This window comes from Gymnodraco acuticeps, unplaced genomic scaffold, assembly GCF_902827175.1.
Source record: "Gymnodraco acuticeps unplaced genomic scaffold, fGymAcu1.1, whole genome shotgun sequence".
In the NCBI taxonomy this organism is placed as follows: domain Eukaryota; kingdom Metazoa; phylum Chordata; class Actinopteri; order Perciformes; family Bathydraconidae; genus Gymnodraco; species Gymnodraco acuticeps.
This window is the reverse complement of record NW_022991562.1, coordinates 125,235-148,000: the sequence shown is the minus strand read 5'-3', so window position 1 is coordinate 148,000 and position 22,766 is coordinate 125,235. Positions and strand designations below refer to the sequence as shown.

Here is a 22,766-nt window from a genome sequence, read left to right as displayed (position 1 = left end):
GAGTGACGCACACAGCTGGGAGACCAAGGGACACTAAAAAGTGACGCACACAGCTGGGAGACCAGGGGACACTAAAGAGTGGCGCACATAGCTGGGAGACAAGGGACACTAAAGAGTGACGCACACAGCTGGGAGACCAGGGGACACTAAAGAGTGGCGCACATAGCTGGGAGACCAGGGGACACTAAAGAGTGACGCACACAGATGGGAGACCAGGGGACACTAAAGAGTGGCGCACATAGCTGGGAGACCAGGGGACACTAAAGAGTGACGCACACAGCTGGGAGACCAGGGGACACTAAAGAGTGACGCACACAGATGGGAGACCAGGGGACACTAAAGAGTGGCGCACATAGCTGGGAGACCAGGGGACACTAAAGAGTGACGCACACAGCTGGGAGACCAGGGGACACTAAAGAGTGACGCACACAGCTGGGACCAGAGCGCTTGGTGACGTTCAGGATTATAAAGCTGAACAACTGTCTCTGTGTCAGAGTGAGTCTGTCTCATAACTGTCAGTGTTTGTCAGTAGATCTGAAACGTCTAGGTTAGCTACGTTAGCTAGCTAGCTTACAGCAGATCTGCAGTGACATCAGAAGGAGTCATGTGATCACATTGTTCAAATAAGACCATCAAACATTTTAGGTAAGTTTCCAACAACAGAGACAGTTGTCACTCTTTAGTGTCCCCTGGTCTCCCAGCTGTGTGCATCACTTTTTAATGTCCCCTGGTCTCCCAGCTGTGTGCATCACTTTTTAGTGTCCCCTGGTCTCCCAGCTGTGTGCATCACTCTTTAGTGTCCCCTGGTCTCCCAGCTGTGTGCGTCACTCTTTAGTGTCCCCTGGTCTCCCAGCTGTGTGCGTCACTCTTTAGTGTCCCCTGGTCTCCCAGCTGTGTGCGTCACTCTTTAGTGTCCCCTGGTTTCCGTTTAGTTTATGCAGCTTTCCTCAAGTGTCATGTTTCTTCATTTCTTTGCATGTGTTTTGGCACATTTGTGTTTTTATATTCGCATCGTTTCTGAAACTGCAGAGCGTTGCTCCTGATGGAAGTGCTTTGGGCCGTAGTAGTGCGTTCGCTCCTGTCGGCCACCGTACTTTAAGCTTCTATTTTGACAATAAACGTTATCTAACTTGAGATTCAAAATGCAGCAGAAGCACCGGTCACAACAGTGAAATGGGAGGAAAACCACATACTCTCAGAGTATTAAAGCACATTGAAGTGTGAACACAAAACACACACACACACACACACACACACACACACACACACACACACATATACAGTATGAAAGTAACATTTTAAAACTGATTAGTTTACAGTTGTGGCTTCATGGGCAATAGTCAAGTTTTTGTCAGAAATCATTCCCTCTGGACCCCCGACGGTGCGGCACAATTATTTTATGCTGCTCAATAAAGAAATGAAAGCCGAACGCGAGGAAATTAATGCAGATTTTTTGTGATTTTCAATAAGAAATATAAAAATGGTGATTGTCCCCAAACATGGCTTCAGAGTCATGGATGGAAAATTCATTTTTGGTGTTAATTAGACGACGAATTCTGATTAATAAAGGGTTGTTTTTCAGTCTACAGCATCCTATTTAGGTTTTACAAGCTGCCAATGTATACAACTACCACCTGAATATAAAATAAATGAGCATTTTTAAAAACATCCATGGTGGTTGTTCAAATATCAGCGTAAAGTGACAATTATGCGACTAAAATCAATGTGACTCAATGCACTGCCACTTTGATAACTCAGAGGGATCTTCCTATAAAACCACTTGTATAAAAGTTCAAATATTATTAAATATTAAATGTTATTATCATCACTCTATAGGATAAAAGGACCATGCCGTTTGACTTCACAGGAGTTGTGTACACATATCTTAAAATACGATTGTTATTAGAACTCTTTTATGTGTAATCTCTCTTCATGTTAAAAAGTTCAGGAAACACTTTAGATTAAGGTACACATATTCCCCGTCATCTAGTTGTTAATTTACACATTAGAGTCAAACTACTAGTTTATTGGTTATGAACAAGACTTCACTTTAAAATAGGGAACTTATTCTGAGTTAGAAAAACCTCATTTTGAGTTATTTTGACACAATTAACACTTTTAGTTTCATGTCTTGTTAAATAAGAATAGACCATATTTGTTAGGTGTTATTATGAGAGTTATTAGGCCCATATTGAGCACATTAAGACCGTAACTCATGTACAACAACGTCCTTACTTACAATAAATAAGCACTAATTAGATGGTTATTGAAGACAAACTCTTAACTAATGGCCTAGTACTTGTAGAATATGGTCATGTAGAACAAGGCGTGTTTTATACTGACTACTACAGAGCCAATATACTGCTAATATGCATGTTAATGAACAACTAGTTGATGGTGAATATGTGTACCTTAAAATAAAGTGTTACCAAAGTTCATATTTTTCCACTTGGCTTGTATTCTCCTCCTTCCCTGTGTGTCAGTGTGAAATATCTCCAGAAGGACGTTGCTACTGGACCTGGAAGACGTTGATTTTGCTCGTGTTCTTCAGCGTTTGTCTCCTGTTGCAGAACCAAACTCTCACCACCTCTCGATCGTAGTTCAGCTCTCGAGCCATTTCCGTGATCTCTTGTCCCGTCGGCAGCGCGTTCTTGTCAAAGTATGAGTTCAGGACTTCGATGGCCTGCGGCGTGAAGCTCGTGCGTCGCTTTCGTTTTTTGGACGGTTCTCCGCCGACGAACTCCATGAGGTTCTGCTGTCCCTTCTGGTTCCAGTGCTCCGCCTCGGCCAGCCACTTCTCCAGAACCGGCTTCAGCTTCTGGGCGCTCTTAGGCGTGATGTCCAGCTTTTCAAACCTGCGGAGCAAAAGATATTCAGCAGGATATATATATATATATATATATATATATTACTGTAATTACATCAGCTTTAATCTAACAATACATCATTTTTGTTTTTTTCTATCTCTAACTATAAATCTCTTAGAAGTTAGGGTTTAATTATAATCCCCATTTATATGATTTTAATATATATTTGTAATGTACTTGTATTTTTATTTGTATTTAAATGTATTAGTTTAACATTTTTTACCACCCACCCCCTTTCTTTATTACTTTTATTATTTTCTTTACGTAAAATCACCCTTTTTTTAGCCAGTTTTTGTGAAAAGGTCCAATGAAATGTCACCTAGTGGCGACCTTTGTAGTCAAGGGATTTTAAAAGACTACAATACCCACAGCGCCAGCTTTTAAGAGACATAAAAAGCTGTCGAAACATAGTTTTTTAAAAGTTAAATTATATAACAAACCATAAAAGATAAAGAAAGATGAAGTCATTTCGTTTATCATTTTATTTGAGTGTTGCCTCTTCTGTCTGGGTTTGTTTGACTAATGTAAAGGCCTTTATTCTCTTATTTTTGAATGTGTGATTAACACAAGTTTCATGAGCATCCGGCTAGATTCAACATTTTGCATTCAGGATTTGATGTCTGATGTGAAAACTGTGATTCAGACGGGTTTCTTGGGCCCATTCTCCAACATGTCACCCAGTTTCATGAACATCAAGCTTGTAGTTTCTCTAATGTTGCTAAGAGACAAACCAATCAACAAACAGCACCATGACCATAACCTCCATGGCTTTGATTCACAATTATAACACGTAAAGGCCCTGACGCCCAAACTGACACCAAAGAACACGTCCCGACGGACCCGACTGTTGTGTCGCCTCACGTCTCCTGCGTCTTGACCAACAGTCGCACTGGAACACACCGCAAAGACTTCAGCCGACGGCCAAGTAGCACGTACGAACTGCGCATGTGTGAGTGGCAATAACTCTCCTTACCAGCAGGCGGCGGTAGTGTTTATTCGTCATTCAAAAGAGGCAACAACCGGAAGACAGACTGGATGATACAAACAACATATGGACGAGAGTGAAAATGGAACGCACACAATATAATATTGTGTGCGTTCCATTTTCACTCTCGTCCATCACAGACTGTTTCACATAGCGACTTATAATCTTAAACATGTTTAGTGCGGTATCAGTCTGTGTGTGCCTTCTTATTCGTTTGTTTGCATACCTCACTTCTGTTTAGCTTCTCATGCACTGATTCGCTAAGCTGAACAGCCAATCAGAGTAATTTATTTTGCCGACAGCCTCCGCTCCCAATTCAACATGTTCAATCGGGAGCGGAAGGTGTCGGCACGGCCGAAAAGACACAACGGTGCGGGACACACCAATCTGAGTAGGGCGACAGGACGCTCATCGACGGCCAGACATCTATCGACGGCCGAAATTAGCTTGGTGTGTCCGGGCCTTAAGTCGTATAACATCCACACATCATGTGAAGTCAAAGGAGTCATCACAGCTGTTAGTAAAACAAATGAATTAAAAGATAACGCGTGAGAAATGTCTGTTTTAATGGATGGAAACAACTTCCATTATAAAGAGAGAATAGTTTTTACCCTACATTGCTGAGGGAATCAGGGCTTCATGTTGGGTTCAGTGAAGTACCTGCAGATGGCGGACTGGCTGTACGCCGGGCCCTCGGTGGCGGTGAGCGCCTGGCCTACTTGCGTCTGCGTGAGACCGAGAGACAGCCGGCGGATCTTGAAGTTTTTGGCGAACTCTCGGATCTCGTCCAGATTTATCCCCTCCTCGCCGCTGACGACCTGCTGCGGCTCTACATTCAAAAGATTCAAAGGTTTTATTGTCATCTGCACATAAGCTACAGTGTAGAATCAGTGTGTGGATCGGTGTGTGGATCAGTGTGTGGATGAGAGGGGGGGAACGCACTGCCGATGAGCTGGCCCACTTTAGCCATGTCTCCACAGCTGATGTTCACCGCGGGGGGCAGCGGGGTCTTCATGAGGGACGGCTGCGGGGCGATGACGATCGGGGACTGACTGACGGTCGTTACTGAAGCCTGGGGGAACAGAAACAGTTAGAAGAGACTCCCACTACACTCACATTAGACGCGGTATAGAGTGGTGCAGGAACGAGTCCTAAAACCCGGAAGTGCGTCAGAATTTTACCACTTAACTCGTTTTTGGAAAATATCTGGAAATAAGGTCTGTGGTTGACACAAATTGAAGAGAGGGATCACGTTTTGTTCTACGACATTAAATCCATCAGCAGTGATCCATCTGGTGATTTCTGAAGAGTTTACGTGTCTGAAAAACGATGGTTGTTACCAAGTGGCTGAATAGGACTACAGAAGTTGTGGAGGCCGTTGTACGTCATTACGCCGAACACGTAAACACTCCTCTAAGTTAGTTTCTGTTCTGCTCGAAAGCAAGTCCCTGCCTCCTGCAAAGTGTTCCAACAAACGCTTCAACTCTATCCATCTAGAATCTGTGTGTTTGAATATGGATCTTAAGTTGGCGTGACGTTGAAGTCGTGCTGCTGGACTCGGCTGTAGTTCCTTTATAGCATAACGTTAGCATTTAGCTTCTTGCGATTAGATTTATGACTGGAAAAATTATAAAAGTAGGATAGACATGTGGAGATTATCCGGCTGAACAAAACGTGCATTTATCAAAGAGGTTCGTTTTCCACAGATCTTAATTTTTACAATATTCCAAAATCCTATGGAGAAGTCCCGTTGCTTTTTTTTGTCGAGGGAACCCATGCGGCCTACACAAATACGTCATCACTGCACGACTTTATAAGCTTTCGGTCTGTTTCAAAGCAAAAACCACTTTGTATTCCACCCAATCACAGACAGTCTGTACCTGTGAGATGGGTTTGGTGAATGTCGGAGTAGCAGTGACTTTGGGCTGAACTGCAGCCGACGTCACAGCGCATCCGTTTCCCAGCGTGGCGATGATCTGACCCTGAGAGTTCAGAACCAGCTGGGGGGTCACAGTCTGGACCTGGAGACCCTGGAGACCCTGAAGACCCTGGAGCCCCTGGAGCCCCTGGAAACCCTGGAGACCCTGGAGTCCTTGGATACCTTGAAGACCTTGAAGACCTTGAAGACATTGAAGACCTTGAAGACCTAGGAGTCAAAGTAAACTGTATTGTCAGTCTTTTAGTAGACAGAGAGATCGAAATACTGTTTCCCACAATCCCGATTACAACAATACAAATATGTATAAAATATGTATATACTATATATACACAATCAACAGACACATGTATACATATGCACACATTAAGATAAAAACACAACAATCAATATATACAAAATAACTTCACTTCAATATCTTTGGGAATGTACATTAGTGCAAGATTGTCCATAGAAGTGTAAAAAGTGTCTGGTGCTGGATTTGAGTGTCCTTGGATACCTTGAAGACCTTGAAGACCTTGAAGACTCTGGAGCGTTTGTGCAGCCCCTCCACCCAGAGAAGCTGGGTTCAAAAACAGCGGCAGGGTTCCTATGACCTGTAGAAAATGTTTAAAGGTCACCTATTATGCAAAATAGCTGCTGGGACTCCCACTTTTTTCTCCCCAGGAAAGTACCACCTCTCTAGCAGGGACTGAAAAGGGGGGAAAAGTTCTCATGAACTAAGTTCTCGTTTTGGTGTGAACGCAAAATCCCAGGAACTATCGGAACTAAAAGGGGAAAGTACGGGGAAAAGTACTCCGGTGTGAAAGCGCCTATTGTGTTATTTTTAGGGCTGTCAAGTTAACGCGTTAATAACGCGTTAACGCAAACAAAAATTAACGCCACTAATTATTTTAACGCGATTAACGCATGTGTATTTTTTTTCCTCGGACGCCCCGTAGTTTAAGAGCGCATCGAGTTTAAAATACCATCTACAAGCTGATGCTGACAGCCCCGCTCCTGTCGCCCGCTTGTGACAGACCACACTTCCACGCTCACCGGCAGGCACCGACTGGCTGTTGGGAGGACCGGGAGGGTGTGTGTATGTGTGGCCCGAGCGAGCGAGAGACCTTACGTGCATTGTTGTTGGGCTAGCTAGCTGCGCTAACGGATATACGGAGCTGTTTAAATGAAAACAGAGGAGCGACATTTCGCCACAACTGCGCCGAGCACTTGACTTTATGCAGGAAGCCAGACAGTGGGACACGGTACGAGAAGTCAGCACACTCAGCACGGATAGTGCAACATGATTGCAGCGTCCAGGCAGCTCCCGTTCGAGCATATGCCTTGAGTTGCACATAGCTCCATCACACACACACACACACACACACACACACACACACACACACACACACACACACACACACACACACACACACACACACACACACACACACACACACACACACACACACACACACACACACACACACACACACACCATTTAGAACAGATAAAAAATGTGCGATTAATTATTTTAATCGACTGACAGCCCTAGTTATTTTTAACCAAATGTCTCTCAGAGGGGCGTGGGGAGGGGCTCCTTATTTTCATCTAAAGTAACAGACAGAGAATCAGCACTTTGGAAACAGAGGGGATTATGGGTAATGCTGCAATGATCTGTTTGGTGTTTCAGCCAATCACAGACAGGCTCTGGATATATCTGAGACCTATAATATATTGATGAAAAACAGTATAATAGGGGACCTTTAAGGATAGCAAATTGCCTGATGATTACTCCTTTACCCTTTTTATTTGATCATGAAGTCTGTTGTATCTTATTGAGGCTGCAGTCAAGAGAACGCCATGAAGTGAAGGAAAGATGACAAGGGGAATTCATGAGGAAGAAGAGACTCCCTCTACGCTCACATTAGACGAGGTATTATGCAACGGCTGCAAGGAAAAGTGGACAATGTGGGACGATGAAATGTACGTGTCAATTAAAACGTCATGGCAGGTTATTCTCCTCCAAGTTATATCTTGCCTGGTCCAACACTAGCTTCACGTTGAGATACATTACATTTAGCTGATGCTTTTGTCCAAACGGATTATAATAAATAAACTGTGACGAGACAAACTCAGTACAGCAAGAAAAATGCAGATATATTTGGTTCAAATAGGCTAAACTAATGGCGCGCTCAATTTCGTTATTTGTGTGTTATTGGTTTAATTTAATGGCGAAGGTAAACCAGGTATTAAGTTTGCAACAGAAGATGTGTTTTTGAGCCAGGATAGCAAACAAGTGTTTTTTTTGTTGAGGGGTTCCTGGGTCCCACCGATTAGCCAACGCCGAGCATCATACGATACCTTCAAATCCTTGTTGCTATATAAACCTAGGCAGACTTCACAGCAACTTCGTAGACGGGCACAACTGCATTATGGCAATATCACCTGTAGTAAATGTTAATATGTCTGTATTCTAAATAACCTCAGCATAGTCCTCCTTTATCACACTATTCAAACTACACAGTAACACGATATAAAGTGAGTGTGATTATTTGGCAGCACCCACCTGTCCCTGAGCGTTGGTGATCAGCTGGCTGGTGATGCCCGCCATGTTGGACATGTTGCTGGTGATGATGGGGGTGGAGGTGAGGGAGCTGAGGAACTGAGGCTGAGCTCCCAGAGAGGCAGCGCTGAACTGAGAACAGGGGAACACAGCAGGTTTAGTGAACTCAAAACAGACTGTACTTATAAAGCGCTTTATCCAGTCTTTACTGTGGAGGACATTCTTAAAGGTCCCCCATTATACTGTTGCAGCATTACCCATAATCCCCTCTGTTTCAGCCCTGTTTCCAAAGTGCTGATTCTCTGTCTGTTACTTTAGATGAAAATAAGGAGCCCCTCCCCACGCCCCTCTGAGAGACATTTGGTCACAAAGAACTCAATGGTGCTCTAGGAGATTCAGGTGATAATGGGGGGGGGGGTTACCTTGGTTGGTGATTGGCTACAAGACAAAACATCGTTATGACATCATAAAGTGGCCAAAATCTGATCAGCTCATTTTCAGACAGGTTTTTATAGAAATGGATCAAAAAGAGAGAGAATCTTTGTTCCTGAAACATTCAGAGTCTCTTTCCACAGAGGGGACACATGTTGATGTAGAAGAGACATGAAGAAGAGGGGACACATGTTGATGTAGAAGAGACATGGAGAAGAGGGGACACATGTTGATGTAGAAGAGACATGAAGAAGAGGGGACACATGTTGATGTAGAAGAGACATGGAGAAGAGGGGACACATGTTGATGTAGAAGAGACATGAAGAAGAGGGGACACATGTTGATGTAGAAGAGACATGAAGAAGAGGGGACACATGTTGATGTAGAAGAGACATGAAGAAGAGGGGACACATGTTGATGTAGAAGAGACATGAAGAAGAGGGGACACATGTTGATGTAGAAGAGACATGAAGAAGAGGGGACACATGTTGATGTAGAAGAGACATGAAGAAGAGGGGACACATGTTGATGTAGAAGAGGACATGAAGAAGAGGGGACACATGTTGATGTAGAAGAGACATGAAGAAGAGGGGACACATGTTGATGTAGAAGAGACATGAAGAAGAGGGGACACATGTTGATGTAGAAGAGACATGAAGAAGAGGGGACACATGTTGATGTAGGAGAGACATGAAGAAGAGGGGACACATGTTGATGTAGAAGAGACATGGAGAAGAGGGGACACATGTTGATGTAGAAGAGACATGAAGAAGAGGGGACACATGTTGATGTAGAAGAGACATGGAGAAGAGGGGACACATGTTGATGTAGAAGAGACATGAAGAAGAGGGGACACATGTTGATGTAGAAGAGACATGAAGAAGAGGGGACACATGTTGATGTAGAAGAGACATGAAGAAGAGGGGACACATGTTGATGTAGAAGAGACATGAAGAAGAGGGGACACATGTTGATGTAGAAGAGACATGAAGAAGAGGGGACACATGTTGATGTAGAAGAGACATGAAGAAGAGGGGACACATGTTGATGTAGAAGAGACATGAAGAAGAGGGGACACATGTTGATGTAGAAGAGACATGAAGAAGAGGGGACACATGTTGATGTAGAAGAGACATGAAGAAGAGGGGACACATGTTGATGTAGAAGAGACATGAAGAAGAGGGGACACATGTTGATGTAGGAGAGACATGAAGAAGAGGGGACACATGTTGATGTAGAAGAGACATGAAGAAGAGGGGACACATGTTGATGTAGAAGAGACATGAAGAAGAGGGGACACATGTTGATGTAGAAGAGACATGAAGAAGAGGGGACACATGTTGATGTAGAAGAGACATGAAGAAGAGGGGACACATGTTGATGAAGAAGAGACATGAAGAAGAGGGGACACATGTTGATGTAGAAGAGACATGAAGAAGAGGGGACACATGTTGATGTAGAAGAGACATGAAGAAGAGGGGACACATGTTGATGAAGAAGAGACATGAAGAAGAGGGGACACATGTTGATGTAGAAGAGACATGAAGAAGAGGGGACACATGTTGATGTAGAAGAGACATGAAGAAGAGGGGACACATGTTGATGTAGAAGAGACATGAAGAAGAGGGGACACATGTTGATGTAGAAGAGACATGAAGAAGAGGGGACACATGTTGATGAAGAAGAGACATGAAGAAGAGGGGACACATGTTGATGTAGAAGAGACATGAAGAAGAGGGGACACATGTTGATGTAGAAGAGACATGAAGAAGAGGGGACACATGTTGATGTAGAAGAGACATGGAGAAGAGGGGACACATGTTGATGTAGGAGAGACATGAAGAAGAGGGGACACATGTTGATGTAGAAGAGACATGAAGAAGAGGATTTTGCATAATAGGTGACCTTTAAAGTTGAAAGACGACAGCACTTCCTCGCAGCCACAATCGTCCTTTATGATATAAAACAGTACACAAAGTATAACTAACAGAGGATCAGTCTTACGATGGCGGGGTTGATGGAGAGTCCTGCGTTCTGCAGCGCTGCGAGGGAGATGTTGGACTGGGAGGAGGAGGAGGTCTGAGCTGCAGACACCTGAGGGACAGGTGAGGGAGACGTCACCTGGACCTGAGGCTGGAACATCGTCTGAGCGCTGGTCTGAAGCTGGGGCTGCAGAGAGTTCAGGACCGTCGCTGCTGAGCACAACAATCAAGAGGTTAGTCAATCTCAATCTTTATTTATTCATTGTTAGGAAAATATCACTCGTCTCCAGCTTGAGCTTCAATCTCAGGATCCATGTATCTGTGATCCTCTCCAGAATGGAAGTAGTCATCACATACAGAGCATCAACTAGTTCCTGAGCAGTGTCCTTCACATACTGATATCCAAGAGAGGGAGTTACACAGTCACAAGATGGAAGAATACCGGTTCTTCTAGGTCAGGGGTTCCCAACCTTTTTTCCCAAGAGCCCCCCCAAATGACTCCTGTTGGATGTTGCGCCCCCCCACACACACACACACACACACACACACACACAAGGGGGGGAGGGGCGCAAAAGCAGTAATTAAAGTTTAAAAGTCTCAAAATGCTACAACTACTGTCACAAACTGGATGAATGTGAAGTATGTTGTTAAAGGAGGATGAAAGCGTAATTAAGGAGCACTATTGGAGTGACTTTGATGGTTATTGGACTCAGGATTAAATCATTTGGATTCCCGCTGTGTGAATAAATTAAAGGCGCAAGTGGAAACAATTCACAAAGGGATTAAACTGTTTAAAACACATGCTCAAAGTAAACCGGATTTTGCCGATGTGTTTATGTGGATTCACAACTGTGACAAATAATCCAACTGAAACCGGCATGGATAATGACTGTTTAAAAAATGCGCTTATCCAGAAAAGCCTGGTTTGGACACTTTACGGGCAGAAGAAACATTTCTATTAAAGAAATAATTATACATTTCTGTCTTTTTATGCCTTTAATGCTAACTTGAATTTTTATTAAAATTAATTAAACAATTAGTTTTTATATTTTATTGTAATGTAGAGACAAGGCTTTTAGTGACAATCATGTATTGCCTTACAATTATATGTAAAAATAAATAAATAAAAAAGTCTAAATATGGCCTCAAATAATCTGAGGTCTGGCGCCCCCCCTGCGATCTTTGACAGCTTACATGCTGTCATGATTCTCAAAATGTTAACATTCTGACTTTCTCTCAAAATTCTGACTTTCTCTAAAAATTCAGACTTTCTCTAAAAATTCAGACTTTCTCTAAAAATTCAGACTTTCTCAAAAAATTCAGACTTTCTCTTAAAATCCTGACTTTTTTTCTCAAAATCTAAAAATTCTGACTTTCTCTCAAAATTCTGACTTTTTTCTCAAAATTCTGTATTTTCTCAAAATCCTGACTTTTTTTCTCAAAATCCAAAAATACAGATTTTCTCACAAATTCAGAGTTAGTGTTATACTGTATGTCCAATGTGGGATTAATAAAGTATCTATCTATCTAGCTATCTAATACATATACACATTTTTGTCACAGATTTTCACACACGGTTGCTGTGTTACCCTGGAGGCCGGCGAAGGGCAGTTTGAGGAGGTTCCCGGCCGTGTTCGCAGTAGTGTATCCGGGAAGAGAGGCTACGTTAGTGGAGGGTAGCGTGAGGACAGCGAGACCCCCGCCCCCGATAGATCCGGCCATGCTGAGGGGGATCAGCATGGGCTGGCCCATAGACCCCGTCTGAGCCATCATCCCCGTCAACAGGGAGGCCAGACTCTCCTGGGTCAGCACCTGGGGAGGAAGAGGAGGAAGAAGAGGAAGAGTTGGTACCCGGGGAACTCATTAATCTGTTTTTTTACTGGCACACTGGTTTTTACCAAGCTAATACTACATCTTTCTACATTTCAATATCGAGTGTTGGAGCTATATGTCATTAAGTCCATCTTAAAGGACAGGGAACTGGAATCCATTGGTCGATGTGATTGATCGTATATCACATAATTGAAGTCGTTTTAAATTGTGCCAGTTTTTTTAATGACTGGAAGCTTTAGGATTGCTTTGATCCTTATTACAATGTCTACGTAAAATAAGTTGATCATCTCATTTTTCATTATTATTCACTACAATTTTGATTTCAGCAAGTGCTTTTTGTTGCTTGTCATACAACAGCAAACAGGCCCGGCCTCAGCCTCTCCGAGACTTTGTTTGTTACCTGCTGTCGCTACACCTCCTAAGACTTCAGATAAGTATTAACGATGTGCTCTGTGTTTGATGATGGATCGTACCTGAGGGCAGCTCTGCACGGTGATGGGCATGTTGGCCTGAGGATGAGACAGAGACAGACTGACAGCAGGAGGCATCGTCTGGACGGCAGGAGCAGAAACCTCCACAGAAACCAGACCTGCAGGAGCACAGCAGGGGGGGGGTTACTGACATTTAAAAGCAGGGCAGCTTTGTGTATAGAGTGGCATTAAAAACATGAAGTAATAATAATAATAACTTTCAGGGGACCCAAGGTCGCTTTACAGAAAAACAGGGTATATGCAACGGAGTATAGCGATATTGTAGGCGAAAAAATTAAATTAATAGAGACGGGGAAGGGGTTTAAATCCCAGGAAAATAAATCCGAATTTCCTAATCCACTCTTTAGTGTCCCCTGGTCTCCCAGCTGTGTGCGTCACTCTTTAGTGTCCCCTGGTCTCCCAGCTGTGTGCGTCACTTTTTAGTGTCCCCTGGTCTCCCAGCTGTGTGCGTCACTCTTTAGTGTCCCCTGGTCTCCCAGCTGTGTGCGTCACTCTTTAGTGTCCCCTGGTCTCCCAGCTGTGTGCGTCACTCTTTAGTGTCCCCTGGTCTCCCAGCTGTGTGCGTCACTCTTTAGTGTCCCTGGTCTCCCAGCTGTGTGCGTCACTCTTTAGTGTCCCCTGGTCTCCCAGCTGTGTGCGTCACTCTTTAGTGTCCCCTGGTCTCCCAGCTGTGTGCGTCACTCTTTAGTGTCCCCTGGTCTCCCAGCTGTGTGCGTCACTCTTTATTGGTCCCAGCTGTGTCCTCTTACCTGCTCCTGTGTGCGTCACTCTTTAGTGTCCCCTGGTCTCCCAGCTGTGTGTGTCACTCTTTAGTGTCCCTTGGCCTCCCAGCTGGTGTGCGTCACTCTTTAGTGTCCCCTGGTCCTCCCAGCTGTGTGCGTCACTCTTTAGTGTCCCCCTGGTCTCCCAGCTGTGTGCGTCACTCTTTAGTGTCCCCTGGTCTCCCAGCTGTGTGCGTCACTCTTTAGTGTCCCCTGGTCTCCCAGCTGTGTGCGTCACTCTTTAGTGTCCCCTGGTCTCCCAGCTGTGTGCGTCACTCTTTAGTGTCCCCTGGTCTCCCAGCTGTGTGCGTCACTCTTTAGTGTCCCCTGGTCTCCCAGCTGTGTGCGTCACTCTTTAGTGTCCCCTGGTCTCCCAGCTGTGTGCGTCACTCTTTAGTGTCCCCTGGTCTCCCAGCTGTGTGCGTCACTCTTTAGTGTCCCCTGGTCTCCCAGCTGTGTGCGTCACTCTTTAGTGTCCCCTGGTCTCCCAGCTGTGTGCGTCACTCTTTATTGTCCCCTGGTCTCCCAGCTGTGTGCGTCACTCTTTAGTGTCCCCTGGTCTCCCAGCTGTGTGCGTCACTCTTTAGTGTCCCCTGGTCTCCCAGCTGTGTGTGTCACTCTTTAGTGTCCCTTGGCCTCCCAGCTGTGTGCGTCACTCTTTAGTGTCCCCTGGTCTCCCAGCTGTGTGCGTCACTCTTTAGTGTCCCCCTGGTCTCCCAGCTGTGTGCGTCACTCTTTAGTGTCCCCTGGTCTCCCAGCTGTGTGCGTCACTCTTTAGTGTCCCTTGGCCTCCCAGCTGTGTGCGTCACTCTTTAGTGTCCCCTGGTCTCCCAGCTGTGTGCGTCACTCTTTAGTGTCCCCCTGGTCTCCCAGCTGTGTGCGTCACTCTTTAGTGTCCCCCTGGTCTCCGTTATGTTTTGAGCTTCTTGCAGCATTTGATATCTGCAGCTTTTAGTCAACTTGCTGAATGTTTTTAAGAAAAAATAAAGAATTTTGAGATTTTCTGAAAAAAGTAAGACATTTTAGATTTTCCGAAATAAATTAGAATTTAGACATTTTCCGAAAAACAGATTTCTTTGAAAAACTAAGAATTTTAAGATTTCTTGAAAAGTTTGAATTTAGAAATATTTTTAAAAAATTGAGATTTTCAAAAAGACATTTGGAGATTTTTTTTGAAAAAGTTTGAGCTTATATATAATAGACTCTTTGCACTACTTTGTATTTTATTATATATGTTGCATTGTTGGAGGAGCTCAGGTCAGAAGAATTGCATTGCCCTTTCTACACTGTAGCTGCTGAGCATATGATAATAAAACCTTTGAATTTGAAATAATACAAAAAAAAGTAAACAGTTAATAAAATACGTATTTATCTGATATATGAGCAGTGTTTACCGACTCCCCCAGGGTTTTGGGGCCCCTCCTGCGTGCCGCCGGCCTCAGGTCGTTCCCCCACCTCAAATTTCACCTCACTCCTCTCCTCAGGCAGGGACGAGGGCAGAGACGCGTCCACCTCCACCTCCAGAACCCGGATCGTCTCATTGCCCGACATCACTATCACCTGCAGCAATGATCATAATAAGCCTTGTCTTTTACCTGCACTATTTTATCTGTTTGATTGTGTTGCTCTGTTGGAGGAGCCTGAGACCTAAGCTTTTCATTGATATATCTACTGTAGCTTTGTTCAAATGACAATAAAAGCCTTGAATCTTGAATCTACCTACAAATACAACATCCTGAACCTGATGTGAGAAATGTGCAAAAGAACGTGATTAAAAATGTTTCTCTTGTTCAGGTTTTTATAGATAAAACTGTGGCAGTCATTTGTAAATTAAAACAATTTTAAACTGTAAAAATAAATAACCTGAACCTGATAAGGACGAAAAAACTGAGACGAAAAGAGAAAAATGTGCAAAACTAACTTGTCCAGGGTTTTATAGATAACGCTGTGTTACTCATTTGTGTTTGAAAACTATTTGAAACTGTACAAATCTCACTCACTCGAAGGACCCTGAAGCTAAAAACTACATTCCCTTTTCCTACTTCTTTATTTCTGCCCACTTAAATACATGAGTGCAGAGGTGGAAGTAGTGCAGTACAAATGCTTCGTTACTGTACTTAAGTACATGTTTCTGGTATCAGTACTTTACTCCACTACTTATTTTTCTGACGACTTTTTACTTGGACTAATAACATGTTGAACACAAATACCTGTACTTTCTACTTCTTACATGTTGAACACAAATACCTGTACTTTCTACTTCTTACATGTTGAACTCAAATACCTGTACTTTCTACTTCTTACATGTTGAACACAAATACCTGTACTTTCTACTTCTTACATGTTGAACACAAATACCTGTACTTTCTACTTCTTACATGTTGAACACAAATACCTGTACTTTCTACTTCTTACATGTTGAACACAAATACCTGTACTTTCTACTTCTTACATGTTGAACCCAAATACCTGAACTTTCTACTTCTTACATGTTGAACTCAAATACCTGTACTTTCTACTTCTTACATGTTGAACACAAATACCTGTACTTTCTACTTCTTACATGTTGAACTCAAATACCTGTACTTTCTACTTCTTACATGTTGAACACAAATACCTGTACTTTCTACTTCTTACATGTTGAACACAAATACCTGTACTTTCTACTTCTTACATGTTGAACACAAATACCTGTACTTTCTACTTCTTACATGTTGAACACAAATACCTGTACTTTCTACTTCTTACATGTTGAACCCAAATACCTGAACTTTCTACTTCTTACATGTTGAACTCAAATACCTGTACTTTCTACTTCTTACATGTTGAACTCAAATACCTGTACTTTCTACTTCTTACATGTTGAACACAAATACCTGTACTTTCTACTTCTTACATGTTGAACTCAAATACCTGAACTTTCTACTTCTTACATGTTGAACTCAAATACCTGAACTTTCTACTTCTTACATGTTGAACTCAAATACCTGAACTTTCTACTTCTTACATGTTGAACTCAAATACCTGAACTTTCTACTTCTTACATGTTGAACTCAAATACCTGAACTTTCTACTTCTTACATGTTGAACTCAAATACCTGTACTTTCTACTTCTTACATGTTGAACTCAAATACCTGTACTTTCTACTTCTCTCATTTTCCAAACAGCTGGTTCCTTTAGTCTGAATGTGTGTTTGATGCGTGATCATTATTCTTTAGAGTCATTGCGTGCCTATTGATTTGAACACGATCCGTGTATCCATCATTTCCTGGTCTTCTCTAAAGAAGAGGGACCAATGGAAACGTTGTCATGTTGCCGTTGTTCAGCATGGAAACATTCATTAGCTAACAATGACATTATTGTTCTATTAATATAAAGGGAGGTCAGGTACTCTTTAAAGCAGCTGCTAGTCATGGGTACTTTTTACTGAAGTACATTTCAAAGCCTCTTTACTTTGACTTGAGTAAAGAAGTTTAGTCAGTACTTCTACTTTCACCAGAGTATTTTTAAACACGAGTATCTGTACTTCTACTTGAGTAAAGGACGTGTGTACTTTTGCCCTCTCTGCATGTGTTGAATCTGATTAAGACCTAACCGCTGAGTCATGATTTGCAATAAAGAAGGAAATGACAGCGTTGTTGGCGGCAGGTGAAGAGAGACGGTGCAGGAAGAGAGAGGAGGATGCATACCTGGAGGTGTTTGGCAGGGAATGTCAAAGTGCAGGAGGATTTAAATGGCTGAATAAAGACGTCTGCAGTCAGACAGTGAATGGCTAAGGAGAACAGGAAGCCGAGCACATGTTAGGACACAAAACACAACATCACAAATGAGAAGAGCATGAGTACATGTAAAACAATGACAGCCAACAAGCAGCTTAAGCAATGCAGTCTGTGTGAAGAGCATTGCTTAGGTTTGCTAATAATGTCATTATTAAGCATGGCAGGTTTAAGACACTGACGAGCATTAAACGGCAGGTATTATAGAGCGGTGCAGGGATGACGTATTTTTGTAGGCCGACCCGGAAGGAAGCTGCTGGTTCCCTCGACAAAAAAGCAACGGGATTTCTCCAGAGGATTTAGGGAAATAGCTGGAAATAAGATCTGTGGAAACGAACCTGTTTGATAAATGCAAGTTTTGTTCAGCCGGATCATCTCCACGTGTCTACCCTACTTTTATAATTTTCAAATCATAAATCTAATCTCCAGAAGCAAAATGCTAACGTGATGCTATAAAGGAACTACAGCCGAGTCCAGCAGCACGACTTCAACGTCACGCCGACTTCAGATCCATATTCAAACATACAGATTCTAAATGGAACGAGTTGAAGCGTTTGTTTGAACAGTCTGCAGGAGGCAGGGACTTGCTTTCAAGCAGAACAGGGCAAACAAACTTAGAGGAGTGTTTACGTGTTCGGTGTAATGACGTACAACGGCCTCGAAAACTTCTGTAGTCCTATTCAGCCACTTGGTAACAACCATCGTTTAATGTCGTATAACAAAACGTGATCCGTCTCTTCAATGTGTCTCAAACACAGACCTTAGTTCCAGATAGGTTTCCTAAACCCCAATGGAGAGATCCGATTGGCTCTGAGACGAGGGAACAGGAAGTGGTGAAACGCTAACTCACCTCCGGGTTTTAGGACTCGTCACTGCACCGCTCTATGAGGTGAGGAAACAGAAAAGCAAGACCTGCAGAACGTGCCGATATATAAATGATGGTGCATCCTCATATGGATGTTAATCAGTTCATAATGGTAATGTTATGTGGGCACATGGAGAGTGACAGCAGCACACAACATACGTTTTCAGAGTGTTTTCAGAGCGCAGAGAGGTTACAGTTGAGAGAGAAGATGGTGCGTTAACACACAGGTGAGTGTTACCTGCTCATTGACAGTGAGGGGGGCATCTTTGGTGGGGGGGTCCTGGGAGTTCATGGCTCTCTGCACCTCCCAGTCACTGTCTTCCTGACATCCTGCATACAAGGAGCAAAGAACGAATATGCTTTATTTGTCAAATGCACTACAAAGTTATTTTGTCAAAGAAAATCTGAAGTCTCCTCCAACAATGCAACATACATAAGATCTGCCCTAAACACAGACTTAAAGGGGCTGCTGATGTTCAGGTGTATATCAGTATGTAGTGTCTCTACTTTAAAGAGTCCTCTCCTGCTGATGTTCAGGTGTATATCAGTATGTAGTGTCTCTACTTTGAAGAGTCCTCTCCTGCTGATGTTCAGGTGTATATCAGTATGTAGTGTCTCTACTTTAAAGAGTCCTCTCCTGCTGATGCTCAGGTGTATATCAGTATGTAGTGTCTCTACTTTAAAGAGTCCTCTCCTGCTGATGCTCAGGTGTATATCAGTATGTAGTGTCTCTACTTTAAAGAGTCCTCTCCTGCTGATGTTCAGGTGTATATCAGTATGTAGTGTCTCTACTTTAAAGAGTCCTCTCCTGCTGATGTTCAGGTGTATATCAGTATGTAGGTCTCTACTTTAAAGAGTCCTCTCCTGCTGGTGTTCAGGTGTATATCAGTATGTAGTGTCTCTACTTTAAAGAGTCCTCTCCTGCTGGTGTTCAGGTGTATATCAGTATGTAGTGTCTCTACTTTAAAGAGTCCTCTCCTGCTGATGTGCAGGTGTATATCAGTATGTAGTGTCTCTACTTTAAAGAGTCCTCTCCTGCTGATGTTCAGGTGTATATCAGTATGTAGTGTCTCTCCTTTAAAGAGTCCTCTCCTGCTGATGTTCAGGTGTATATCAGTATGTAGTGTCTCTACTTTAAAGAGTCCTCTCCTGCTGATGTTCAGGTGTATATCAGTATGTAGTGTCTCTACTTTAAAGAGTGCTCTCCTGCTGATGCTCAGGTGTATATCAGTATGTAGTGTCTCTACTTTAAAGAGTCCTCTCCTGCTGGTGTTCAGGTGTATATCAGTATGTAGTGTCTCTACTTTAAAGAGTCCTCTTCTGCTGATGTTCAGGTGTATATCAGTATGTAGTGTCTCTACTTTAAAGAGTCCTCTCCTGCTGATGTTCAGGTGTATATCAGTATGTACTGTCTCTACTTTAAAGAGTCCTCTCCTGCTGATGTTCAGGTGTATATCAGTATGTAGTGTCTCTACTTTAAAGAGTCCTCTTCTGCTGATGTTCAGGTGTATATCAGTATGTAGTGTCTCTACTTTAAAGAGTCCTCTCCTGCTGATGTTCAGGTGTATATCAGTATGTACTGTCTCTACTTTAAAGAGTCCTCTCCTGCTGATGTTCAGGTGTATATCAGTATGTAGTGTCTCTACTTTAAAGAGTCTTCTCCTGCTGATGTTCAGGTGTATATCAGTATGTAGTGTCTCTACTTTAAAGAGTCCTCTCCTGCTGATGTTCAGGTGTATATCAGTATGTAGTGTCTCTACTTTAAAGAGTCCTCTCCTGCTGATGTTCAGGTGTATATCAGTATGTAGTGTCTCTACTTTAAAGAGTCCTCTCCTGCTGATGTTCAGGTGTATATCAGTATGTAGTGTCTCTACTTTAAGAGTCCTCTCCTGCTGATGTTCAGGTGTATATCAGTATGTAGTGTCTCTACTTTAAAGAGTCCTCTCCTGCTGATGTTCAGGTGTATATCAGTATGTAGTGTCTCTACTTTAAAGAGTCCTCTCCTGCTGATGTTCAGGTGTATATCAGTATGTAGTGTCTCTACTTTAAAGAGTCCTCTCCTGCTGATGTTCAGGTGTATATCAGTATGTAGTGTCTCTACTTTAAAGAGTCCTCTCCTGCTGATGTTCAGGTGTATATCAGTATGTAGTGTCTCTACTTTAAAGAGTCCTCTCCTGCTGATGTTCAGGTGTATATCAGTATGTAGTGTCTCTACTTTAAAGAGTCCTCTCCTGCTGATGTTCAGGCTGCAGCACCTCTTTTCACCCTCTGTCTGAAACCAGAGCCCAGTCTGCTCTGATTGGTTAGCTGACCAGCTCTGTTGTGATTGGTCAACCGCTTAGAGATGTCCCGCCCCTTAGCCTATCACATACAATGTGTTGGAGCGCTAGCCAATAGAAGCGTGAGTGTTCCATGGTGATGTCACTATGATACAGAGTTTTGAGTTTAAATAAATGAATCATAATAGTTGTAAAGTAGATAATTGTTTGTGTGATAGAGACTATGCAATGATTTTAGTGTACGTTGATTGTCTGCCCAAGGATTGCAGATGGAAATAAACTATTAGCTCAAATCTTGCATAAAGCATTTTTCCACTTTGTAACATTGTATTTTTATGCATGGTCCTTGTTCAATAAAGACATAATAAAAACATATACTATTGCATAAAAGACATGCAATAGACACAATCATTGAAGTAAGTTGCAGGAATAAGAATATAACATAAAATGGAATACATCATAACGTTAAATATTGTAATACTGTAATAATATATAGGCATTTGGATATGAGGAACAGATAAACACTGTATTAATATGGACATACAGCACTTCAGAAATAAGTGTCACCATCCAAGTGTTGCAGCTACTTCACAGATACAAATAAATAATAAGTTTGCGTATGGTGGCCTCTGTTAGCCCACAATATCCACACTTTGGGTTTAAACGCTGCTTAAATCCGACCCACATGCAGAGGACTGTAGTTTTATATTCATGGCTGTGTTTGCAGGGGCCTGAACACACCACGCCATGCTGTGTGTTGCTCTCCAGATGCAGACACACACACATTTCCTGCACATAAAGTGGTTGAATGTTCATCGGGAAAGCACAAAACAGATTCAAGATGGTGCATTTCCTGCTGTTAGAGAGCAGGATCTGTCAGAAACTTCAGCGGGTGTTGAAGGGCTCCCCACCCCCATCCTGCCCAATAAAAGTCGGCCACTTTTTAGGAGACAAGCAGCGAGCCCAGGCGACAGGAATCCTCTCTACCCGTGCCTAGAGACCTAATATTATGTATTTCCCTCTCTTTATCATAAATATATAAATTATGCTAATTACGAACATTGCATATTAACCCAAACTCATGGCTGTGTAGCCCCGAACACACTCCGGTTATTATATTCAACTTACCGCGGAAATGCAGCTTATTCTCTGTAATCCCTCGCTTTTATACAAGGTCCTTGTCACAGTTTGTTTCAGTCACACATAATTAAAAATGCATCTCAGCTCCCAGACAGGCTGTGCTGCACACAAAAGAGGTATTTGCATTGATAAGGAGGAGGCTTGCAAATGATAGGATCTCCCCTGCCTTAATATTTAATGACGTCGCCCTTTCTGCAACACTTAAGATAGTCACAAATCCTCCCGGTGTCTAAGTGAATCCTATATGAGCTGCAAAGCCGCGCAAAATTGCCACAAAATTGGCCTTTTGCACTACGTCATGAACATAATTTATGCAAGCCAAAAATCTTGCATTGAAAAATGTCTGCCTCGACTGTGAGGAGCCAGAGTCTCTTAAAGGGGACGTACCGCAAATAACAGCATATAATACATATACAATAAAACGTCACATTTGACCTTCAATTAGAAAACAGAATTTGAAAATAGTCATTTGAATATTATAGCAAAAATATTTCATCCACAAATGTTGCTTCTTCAAAATGTCTCCATTGTTTATTGGTTGCTTTAGATAGATAGATAGATAGATAGATAGATAGATAGATAGATAGATAGATAGATAGATAGATGTAGATATAGATATAGATATAGATATAGATATAGATAGATGTAGATGTATATATAGATGTAGATATAGATAGATATAGATGGATACATGAGCGTCACTTTGTTAGAAAAAGTGGTGTGGACAATTTCTCCAGATTCAACATCAGCATAAGACAATAAATGCCCCTCCTCAGGGTGTTGAACCTCAAGCACCTGCATGAAGAACCAAAGCATAGACATCTGAACCACCAATTTGTTTTGAAAACTGTGAGCACCTGACTATATGTA

General features: G+C 42.6%; 1 protein-coding gene across 3 annotated transcripts; it reads right to left on the bottom strand.

The window, feature by feature from the left end:
• Window positions 1-915: 915 nt before the first annotated feature.
• Window positions 916-22,234, bottom strand: pou6f1 (POU class 6 homeobox 1). 3 transcript variants are annotated; one of them, XM_034197336.1, is made up of 13 exons: window positions 21,885-22,234; window positions 18,716-18,807; window positions 17,526-17,608; window positions 15,230-15,395; window positions 13,057-13,172; window positions 12,340-12,562; window positions 10,773-10,963; window positions 8,340-8,468; window positions 6,288-6,384; window positions 5,733-5,998; window positions 4,795-4,924; window positions 4,513-4,681; window positions 916-2,855 (listed from the first exon to the last, which is right to left on the bottom strand). In XM_034197336.1, the coding sequence occupies exons 4-13, from the start codon at window positions 15,384-15,386 to the stop codon at window positions 2,510-2,512; spliced, it is 1,824 nt and encodes a 607-aa protein (XP_034053227.1). In that variant the 5' UTR covers window positions 15,387-15,395; window positions 17,526-17,608; window positions 18,716-18,807; window positions 21,885-22,234; the 3' UTR covers window positions 916-2,509. The 3 variants fall into 3 exon arrangements, with proteins under 3 accessions (XP_034053227.1, XP_034053225.1, XP_034053226.1); XM_034197334.1 differs by lacking the exon at window positions 17,526-17,608; XM_034197335.1 differs by lacking the exon at window positions 17,526-17,608 and having other exon boundaries at window positions 10,773-10,960.
• Between the last annotated feature and the right edge of the window lie 532 nt (window positions 22,235-22,766).

Excerpts from the sequence above, each read along its gene's own strand:
- pou6f1 (XM_034197334.1), bottom strand. The coding sequence starts at position 18,769 with ATGAACTCCCAGGACCCCCCCACCAAAGATGCCCCCCTCACTGTCAAT. Across the intron at positions 15,396-18,715 it reads CCCTCACTGTCAATGAGCAG|GTGATAGTGATGTCGGGCAA; the intron begins GTAACACTCACC and ends TCATTGCTGCAG. Across the intron at positions 6,385-8,339 it reads TCACCAACGCTCAGGGACAG|GTCATAGGAACCCTGCCGCT; the intron begins GTGGGTGCTGCC and ends CATTTTCTACAG.